The sequence below is a fragment of the Opisthorchis viverrini genome (assembly GCF_000715545.1).
Source record: "Opisthorchis viverrini unplaced genomic scaffold opera_v5_28, whole genome shotgun sequence".
Lineage (NCBI taxonomy): Eukaryota > Metazoa > Platyhelminthes > Trematoda > Opisthorchiida > Opisthorchiidae > Opisthorchis > Opisthorchis viverrini.
The window spans coordinates 227,785-238,435 of record NW_008751684.1 but is presented as its reverse complement, the minus strand read 5'-3'; the positions used below and the strand labels follow the sequence as shown (position 1 = coordinate 238,435).

Sequence of the window (10,651 nt, the reverse complement as noted above, 5' to 3'; positions counted from 1 at the left end):
ATATATATATATATATATATATACATATGTATATATATATACTGTTTCCATTGGCGTAAATTTAAAGCAGTGACCTTCATTCGGTAGGAGCTCGAGACAGCTCAATGGTTAAGGCGCGAACTTATTGACCGGAGGGTCCGTGAAAACCCCCCCGTCCAGCTGTAGCACCCTTTCGGTGCCTAGCTGCCATGCCACACGAAGGAGGCACGAGGGCTGGGATACTGCTAGGTCATCCAAGCCTGGACAACGGAAGTCGAGAGGCAGAGGTCGGGTTCGAACCACGGACCTTCTGGTCAGTAACTTCGCGCTCTAACCACTTGGTCCATCTCGCTCCCATGGTCCGTCGTTGGAACCCAGCCCCACCGTTTCGACTACTTCTGTCTAGGCTTAGACAATCTGGCAGTATTTCATCTCCAAGCGTTCCTTCGGATGGAATTACAGCTAGGCCCCGAACGGATGTTACAACTGAACTACGGTATGGATGTTTTTGCACTTTTGGTGTGGGGGCGATGATGTACTCGTTCTGAGGCTCGTTCTGATGATGTCATTTCAACTTTCCGTGTCCGTTGTTCTCTATTTATCATACTCTCCGTGTCCATTCTCCACTTTGACGTTGTCTCACCCAAAATGGCTGTTTGACTAGGACAGTTGTATTGACAACTATTTTCTCTTATTGTGTAAGTATATTAGTGTAGCAGTGTAGCGGCACCTCGGAATCGATCGATAAGGCGAGAGCAGTTACCACACGGTGAGTAGACACGAAAGTTGCGTGTAGCAAAGTTGAAACGGACTCAATCAGCGCTACAGTAATATGAGTTCGCAAATCTGTCATCTCCATTGCCCGAGCTCAAGATAGCTCTGTGTTTAAGGTGAGAACTTACCAATCGGAAGGTCCATGGTTCGAACCCCTCGTCGGCTTATATCGAAACCTGGGAAACTTAACAGTGTTTCCTCCAGGTGGCATGGTAGCTAGGCACCGAAAAGGTGTTACAGCTGAAACCTCTGGGGTCCAAGTGCTCCAGCAATGTTTACTCACAGGCATTGAGTATGTAGACGATATTCCTCTCCTTCCCACATGCAAACGATTTTGAATAACCCAAATAACTCTGCCGCACGGTTTAGCGTGCAGTTCATACCAGTAAAGTGTAAAGTCCTGCTTGGAGACCAACCAATCAATGTGGTAAATAAATTTGTTTATCTGGGTATAAGTTCCGGTGGACTGGCTGGAGATGAGATTACTTGTCGAATCAGGAAGTCCAGTGCATCTTTTGTCAACTTCGGAAATCTATGGCGCCGTAGTTGGGTCTTTTTTCTGTCATGGTAGAGTTTCCACCGTAGCAGTGCCATTCATACTGCTTTATGGATCGGAAGCGTGCCCTCTGCGTGCAGAGGACATACGATAGATGTCGGTCTGGTCGGGTCGGGTCTGGTGGGAACATCGCTCACAATCGTATGGAGCATGTTTTGAAGCTTGTCTTCAATCTTCTTCCCGGAACCAAGTGTGAGCGCTTGAAAAGGTACAATGGTGATGTTGAATGATGCGATTTTGCCACCGCGATTCTCTGCTTGTTCGAACTGCCCTCTGAACAAAGCACGAGGTGCTGTCATGTTGTCCAACCCTGGACGCAATTCTCGCAGGTTGGGTCCGAACCACAAACCTTCCAGCCAGTAAGTTCGTCCCTTAATCCCTGGCGATTTCGGCTTTGTAATTTAGAAGCCTACCCTTTGATGCGGCGACTATGTGTTCTTCTTTCCAAAGGTCCATATCAAAGGTTACGGCGAGTCATTTTGGTGGTGATCTGTCATTTACCCCAACTTCACTGCGTCTCGAATCTTAGTCTGTTGACCTCTTCAAGCAAAGATTTGACCTTTGTATTCCCATCCGTTAATATTATCGCTTCGATTCTCAGATCGCTTTTCTTTTGAGACCAAATCTGTCATGGCCATACCAGCTGTTTTCTTCAGTGAGATCTCGCTGGATTAAGCTTTATTTTCCCTAATGATGCTAGGTAGAACAGTCCCAAGAGATAGCCACACTTCGTATAAGGCAGTGCACAACTCTCAGCTATGATGCTTTCATCATCATCATCATCATCATCATCATCATCATCATCATCATCATCAACCTCGCGGTTTACGCCATCCTGAAGGAGGCACGGAGAACAACACTCGTCTCGGTAGACGGTGTTTCGGCATGCGTAGCACATGACCGAGCCATCGTAGTCGATGATGCTGGATGTTTTACCGGATTGAGGTGCCTGCAGCACAACCAAATACCCGTTTTCTGACCGCCTCGTTATTGACACGCTGACGCCATCCACCACCAGCCACGCTTCTGAGGCATCGGTGGTCGAAAACCTGAAGACGCCTAACATCCTCTACCCGCAGAGGCCATGTCTCGCACCCATACAACAACACAGCCCTTACTGTAGCCTGTAGCCTGGTACACACGACCATTAAGATCCAGTGAGATGCCTTTTTGACGCCACAAGTGACGCAAATTAGCAAACGTGATTCGAGCCTTTGAGATTCTTGCACTGACTTCATCAGACACACTTCCGTCAGAGCTAATACAACTACCGAGGTATGTAAAGTTTTCCACAATTTCCAGTGGTTGATACTTTACCACTTGGGAGCAATGGTTGAGTGATACTCGAACATGTTTTCGAGAGATTGTGTGTAGCCCGAGTGACTTTTTCGTCGCTTGGACTGTTAATAAACTTTGTGAATCGATATATTTGGGGTAGTTGTAGATGCGACCTTTTCTGGATCCATCTCAAAATCTAAAAGTGCGAAAAACAAGAAGTTCGACTTCCGAAGACTGTCGAAAGAAGGTGAATGTCAGTCTTGTTCACTATAACATGTTTTCAAGGAACTTGTTCTTTAAGATATTTGCCATTTTGTCTTAGTAGATCATGCGAAACGAACGGAAAACTAACATTCTCGTCTAATTACTCCTCATCTTTTGGGCTATCAAAACTTGAATTCTGTATGCGCGTACCACGTGCGGTGCTTCACTATTTGACTGCGGTCAAATTACAGCTCCCTTTCTTCAATATTGTTAAAACTATCTGTGTTGAGGTGCCCAATACTTAAACTTGAGTCACACGTAGGTTTGACGATCCCGAATATCAAAAGAAAGAATTGGGTTCGAAAGTTTGCGGTACTATTTATGCAAAGGTAAGCGAGGTTATACAACAAAACTCAAGTTTCGATGTTCGTGGGTCCAAGTGCACAATCCTGTCGTTGACTGGCAGTGTCGAGGTCCGCACACCAGACAACGGCGGGCGCAATGTTGGCTGCGTAGTGTGGGTTAAAATCGTTCTTTCCGATGACAGTCTAGTGATTCTGGTTGGCGGTGCGATTCCACGGGAATCATGAGAGAACAAGTTAGGGCAGGTTTAGCAAACGGGCACGAACACGCATGGGTTAGTAGGTCAGCTGCGTCCCTCTTTGGTGTGAACTCACCAGCTGTGAGTACCGCGTGCTTGTCGTACATTGGTTGTGGCTGCCACACTTTCGTTCACCGATGGTTTGGGGAAGTGGGGCAGGTGGCTGCGCATTGGAGGCGGGAGGTGATGAATTAATTGGACAGGACGACGATTGTTTAAACAAGAATCATGTCAGTAGGTGTTCCACTAAATCCAACAACCACCAATAAATGAGGCAAAATGTGTTTCAAGCGTCCACGGCGCTACCTGACTGGGAAATCCTGACTGGTGGGTCAATCGATCGGCACAACCAAGGTAGGTTACTGGGTCGTCGTTCGAAGCGTCGGACGTTGCGCTCATATCGCTCAAGCGCGAACATGTTCATCTGTTCAGACGTGCGCCAGTGGAGTAGAGGTAACACGCTAGCCCCAAATGTCAGGTGTGCGCAGTTCAAACCCCGGAACGGCACTGCTGGTCTAATAGGAAGGAAACTCGAGTCCGGTGCTTCCCCCCCCCTTCGTGTGGTTGACCCACCAGAATGATCGCGCCACGAGTCACGTGGACAGGTATTCTACAGAGTCTCGCATCCACCAAAACCTGAGACAAGTACAGATGACAATATACCAATGTCGCATTGTACGGCCTTTGCGGAGGGTACAGATCAAAAGTACATGGACGGAGTAAGCAAATGAATGAAGGGCATGTTAGATTCAATAATTCGCTCGTCATTTCTCTAACTCTAAGTTGCAGGAAGTCATTGCTGTCAAAGGAGACAGTTTTTGTGGACACTTTCTTGATCGGAACCCGTAAGTTTCAAAGTTTCCCTTGTGGAACGAAAGCGTCACAAAAAGAACCACAGCTCACGGGAGATTTCATCAAGCACAAATTAGGGGGAGTAAGTGAGGTTTTATAAAATTAGGTTTTTGATCAGTAGCCATGAAAGAACTGAAACTTCACACCTCGATTAGAGCTGATATGCTCTGTTAACCTCATCAGAGCTGTTTCTCACGCATTACGTCGTTTTGTGGTTTCTCGCTCTCTGTCCGTTGCGTTCACTGTTCTATATTCCTTCATCTAGGTATGGAACCAACCTGCCAGAACTGCGCGTCGAAGTTTAACCTCCGGTTCACAGTCGACTTTGTCTTCGCATGGGGAAGAGAAAACCTCAGACGAAAAGATGTCCCAAATCACGAGTCCACTCATCGTTAAGTCCAGGAAACTGCAGGCCAGTTCTGATATCATTGCTCGCCTGGGTGAGCGTATGGCTCAGAACAGCTCAGTTGGCACCATGGCAAACAATATATTCACCACTGTGGTGAAGCAGACCCCTTGTACCTTTCTGGGCGTCACACTTCTATCTTGGGGTCATCCAAAACCAGAATTCTCGCTGTTCCTCGAACTTTACACCTACAGACGTGGAAAGCTCGCTATATTTGACTCTCTGTAAGTATATGATGCTTTTGTTGTCAGTCTGTTTGGAACGCGGCGACTTTTCATTGGCATTCTATTTTAGCCTGGCGTAATTACAGTGGTTTTACGACGGTTCGAATCACTAAGCAATTTCAGCTACCTAACACACTATATCAAGCTGGAAGCAGCCCAGACGGGAACTCACTAACCGGAAGGTTTATGGTTCGAACCCAACCCCCGGGCATCTCGGTTGCTCCTGTCTAGGCTTGGGAGACCTGGAAGTATCCCAGCCTTCGTACTTCCTTCGCGTGGCGTGGCAGCTAGGCACTGACTTTCTGTGACTCGAACGGTCACCGATATACAGCGGATCTTCTGTGGTATAGATTCGTCAACTATATCAGTAGGCTGGTACTGTGACAAGAGCGATTCCTGAGGGAGATTCAGTCAAAACGTCAAATGATAAGCTCACGGAAGCTGACTGCGGGCTTTCTGATCGGCCATTCGTATCTGTGTTTCTCGATGCAGAGTAGCAGATTGATCGGTCGGATGGCTAAATTTTGATCAGTCCAGACTGACGACCCTGCCTAAAGTTTCTGTCAGACTTCGGACATATTGCATGTCGAAGTTGAATAGTGCTCGCGTGTACATTCAGACAGTCTTTTATTCTTTTGATTCACTGTTTAGCCTCAACAAGTGTGATTTGTGTTCATACTGTAACTATTATGAATGTGTTCACAACGGAGCCCGCTGGTTTTAGAAGTACGCAACGAGGTAAATTTCAGCTTTTTGTTTGTGCCATCCCTGTCACGTAACCAATGAGGGGCCGCCTTGTCTGCCAAGACTGTTCTCAGAAATTTGTCACTTGCAGCAGGTTACATCCTTGGTTTGAAAAGGACTCACTCACTCACTCACTCATTCACTCACTCACTCACTCACTCACTCATTCACTCACTCACTCACTCACTCACTCATTCACTCACTCACTCACTCACTCACTCATTCACTCACTCACTCACTCACTCACTCATTCACTCACTCACTCACTCACTCACTCATTCACTCACTCACTCACTCACTCACTCATTCACTCACTCACTCACTCACTCACTCATTCACTCACTCACTCACTCACTCACTCATTCACTCACTCACTCACTCACTCACTCATTCACTCACTCACTCACTCACTCACTCATTCACTCACTCACTCACTCACTCACTCATTCACTCACTCACTCACTCACTCACTCATTCACTCACTCACTCACTCACTCACTCATTCACTCACTCACTCACTCACTCACTCATTCACTCACTCACTCACTCACTCACTCATTCACTCACTCACTCACTCACTCACTCATTCACTCACTCACTCACTCACTCACTCATTCACTCACTCACTCACTCACTCACTCATTCACTCACTCACTCACTCACTCACTCATTCACTCACTCACTCACTCACTCACTCATTCACTCACTCACTCACTCACTCACTCATTCACTCACTCACTCACTCACTCACTCATTCACTCACTCACTCACTCACTCACTCATTCACTCACTCACTCACTCACTCACTCATTCACTCACTCACTCACTCACTCACTCATTCACTCACTCACTCACTCACTCACTCATTCACTCACTCACTCACTCACTCACTCATTCACTCACTCACTCACTCACTCACTCATTCACTCACTCACTCACTCACTCACTCATTCACTCACTCACTCACTCACTCACTCATTCACTCACTCACTCACTCACTCACTCATTCACTCACTCACTCACTCACTCACTCATTCACTCACTCACTCACTCACTCACTCATTCACTCACTCACTCACTCACTCACTCATTCACTCACTCACTCACTCACTCACTCATTCACTCACTCACTCACTCACTCACTCATTCACTCACTCACTCACTCACTCACTCATTCACTCACTCACTCACTCACTCACTCATTCACTCACTCACTCACTCACTCACTCATTCACTCACTCACTCACTCACTCACTCATTCACTCACTCACTCACTCACTCACTCATTCACTCACTCACTCACTCACTCACTCATTCACTCACTCACTCACTCACTCACTCATTCATCCACTCACTCACTCACTCACTCACTCACTCACTCACTCACTCACTCACTCACTCACTCACTCACTCACTCACTCACTCACTACTCACTCACTCCTCATTCACTCACTCACTCACTCACTCACTCATTCACTCACTCACTCACTCACTCACTCATTCACTCACTCACTCACTCACTCACTCATTCACTCACTCACTCACTCACTCACTCATTCACTCACTCACTCACTCACTCACTCATTCACTCACTCACTCACTCACTCACTCATTCACTCACTCACTCACTCACTCACTCATTCACTCACTCACTCACTCACTCACTCATTCACTCACTCACTCACTCACTCACTCACTCAACTCACTCACGCACTCAAAGTACAAGCTAGTTTGTATATTCGCTCATCCCACGATGTCACTGTTCACCGTTTTGGTGATTCGGGCGGTTGAGTCATCTAATTCTGAGCAAAATATCCAACGGTTCAAAGACCCTGTATCCTGAAAAACGGTGGAATAGTTCATCATAGACTGGGCTACAGCGGCTGCTCGCACACAAACGCAGTTGAACTTCATACGTAAATCGCCACACGCTTACAAGGTAAAATAGCAGTTAGGGACCACTAACAACACCAGTGAGGTCATTACACAGTTTTCATTCCTAACCGGATTTGGAGGTTATCCTAGCGAGGTTGAATAAAATTAGCATGAATATGAAAGAACCTTGAACTCGAGGCCAGAGCGAACCAAACACCAACGCAAATGAACCAAAAAGTCAATCCTTTTCTATTCCGTCTTTCAGTGTGACTATTTCTATGCAAACGTACTGAGCTTTGACCCACTATTTTTGATCGTTGTTGACGGTATTTCACTTTCTACCTTGTGTGGTATCTTGGCGACCCAATTTATGGGTGTTTGGTCAGATGGCCGTTGATCTCTTCGCCGAACTTGGCAGTTTACTTCCAAACGTTTCGGTCCCAGTCGGGGAGGCATCGTCAGTGCGTAGTTGATTGGGTCATTGCTCAATTTGATTGGTCGTTGTGGTGATTTCAAATTAATGGGGAACAGACCAAAACGCAACACAAACGTGGAACAGGCTGCTTTGAACGCGGACCTAGAGACTTCTAGGAAAAGCTGTCCGATAAACCGATGGAGTACGAGAAGTGCCGACCACAACACAACGCAGATTGTGGACGAGCCAATAAGGTCACAAGAAATGTACGTACGAACCAGCCAATCACGTGATAACATATCGGGTACTCTTTGAAAGCTATATAAACGCAAGCGGGTAGCGATAATGTACCCACTCCGCACTATGTCCTCTAGACTGTGGACGAAACGTTTGCGAACCTCCAGGCGAACAGATCAATGGCCACCCGGTCGATTACCAATATTTTGACACAGTGATGGTCCGATTTATGTCATACGTTTGCAAGCATCCAAGTGCCAATAACTTGAACATGATGCGGAACCCTATATTGATTTCCTGCTCCAGCTGGCCTTTCACAGGGACAGATTCGTTGAAAATACACTCTGCCTAAAGCCGTATGGAAACTTTTCCCCATCCCAACTCGATGGATGAATGCTAACTGTGTCAGCAATAATTTTTCGTTGTCCGGGGCTATCAGCCTTCATTTCTCGTGCCCATTTTTCATCTCTAGTCTTCAGCCATGTCTCCATATCTCTCGACTAATTTCACATGCTGCGCTGCACTACGAGTTGGCTGGCTTAACACCATGGCCTACGAAACCGCCAGATCCCAATGGTCCCCCTGTTCTAGTCTCCATACCTCGTGATCAGGAATGGTGTCTCCCACGGCTGAATAGTACCACAGCCTCTTCATTGCAGTGTGATTCGAGCCCGTTTGCCGGTTACCGTGGTAACTATTTCCATCTCACCCTGCACGACGCGGGCGGGCAGCGGACAGAAATGTCACAGCTGTGCCAAGTATTGGCTGACAAAGCATTGGTAAGTTAGCAGCGTGCTTTTCTCATTTACAAACTGAAAGTTCATCTCTGATTGCAATAGTAACGGTATTTTCTCCAGCTTAGTTCCCGGTCTGAGCCTCCCAGGCTAGCGTTCACGTCAACACAAACACCAAAGGTATATTAAGGCCCAAAACGAAATCAAGAACACTTTTACAGCGCTTCATGTATGGAGTGTAAGCGGCGACAACTTTCTGGAAATTCTGACGCCTTCTGGATGCAACATTAGCAACCGGCATTGGACCAATACTAGGTTATGATTGGCTGTTGAGTCCGGACTTTCGACCAATCAGATCTCGGCTTGATGCCGGACCTGCAAGCGTCCCAAACTTTGGCCATTTTTGCGTGGGATAGGCTTCTCGGCCGTAGCAGCACCTTACTACGAGCGGTAAAGCGGGATCCGTGTGGAATTCTGTCTAACCATTGTCTGGTGATATTTTATCGTAGCACTTTCTCTCTTCAAAGGACTCCTGATCAATAGCTGGCGCCAGATGTTAGTGCTTTAAGGTGCTCTGTTCCATAAAGTGCAAATATGACAAGAAGATCAAAGAGAAGTGGTGGGACGAAGTGCACTGAACCCTCGTACTAAAATTAACCGTAACACGAGGCGGTCCTGAGGTACATTCTTTTTATTCTCTACGATAAGAGCATGACGGCCAGAATAGACGTGTTTGTGGAAGAGCGATGATGCCTTCCTCAGAAAAAAATGGTTCAGCTGTAATACCTTTTCGGTGCCTAGCTGCCATGCCACCCAAAGGAAGCACGAGGGCTAGAATACTGGCAGGTTGCCCAAGCCTAGACAAGGGAAGTCTAGAGGCAGAGGTCGGGTTTGAACCACGGACCTTTTGGTCAGTAAATTCGGGCTATAACCATTGAACTATCCCGTCCCCGGATGTGCCTTCTTCAGGGAAAAAAACTGTCAGAAAAGGTCAGTGTCAAACCGTCGGCACACTCCTGTAGCTCAGCGCTTGACCGCGTTGGCCGAATTTCTATCCAATGCGGTCGATATACGACTTAAACCGCTAATGGTTGTTCTGAATGGCCGTTGATCCACGCGGAGCACCGGAGAGGTAGCAAATGCTGTACTGGGAATCATTTCTGGCTGTTTACTGTAAGGCTACTGTCTGATCCCGAAGGTCCCATATCCTAGTGCAGTTAAGCTTTCAGTGGTACTTCATGGTCAACTCCTGGTAGAATGTCCACCCCATTGTTGGTTATTTGTTTGTTCCCCTTTCAGGACTGACCGTTTAGGTAAGCCACTCACACCGGCAATCATGACGTTGTTTGAAAAAGTTAGCAGTTGGTTAGACCGGTGGCTGCTCAAACTTGTCGAAGGACTGATGATCTAACGGGAGACGTGTCCGATCTCCTTATACCCAGCAAATGGTTGAGTCTCAGTGAGGACTTTGGGCACTTGGGGACCCGATCGCACATCTACTTGATGCTATTTCATTTTTTTCTCAAAACTGACAGACCATGGATTACGTGGAGTTGTGATGTTCTTCATCAGGTTTCTATAGTTTGGCGCCTTGGTTTGTGTAAACGAATACGAAAATATTTCCGACAATATCTGCACAGTACGTTTGGAGTTAGTAAGCCTTGGGAGATATCCGCATTTTACAAACCAACTTATCAGAGGAGGTATTTGAGATCTAATTGGTCGGTATCATCTGTTCACCATCAACCATTTTTCTATAAACCATCCGAACG

The 10,651-nt window shown here is 46.8% G+C and overlaps 1 protein-coding gene across 1 annotated transcript in view; it reads left to right on the top strand.

The window, feature by feature from the left end:
- T265_02314 (hypothetical protein) overlaps positions 1-10,651 on the top strand; it is a gene marked incomplete at both ends in the record, with an annotated part of 38,649 nt that overhangs the window by 16,577 nt on the left and 11,421 nt on the right. Inside the window, one exon of the mRNA XM_009166528.1 lies at positions 4,510-4,874. Within this exon, the coding sequence (XP_009164792.1) occupies positions 4,510-4,874 (365 nt within the window). The remainder of the gene's footprint in view (positions 1-4,509; positions 4,875-10,651) is intronic.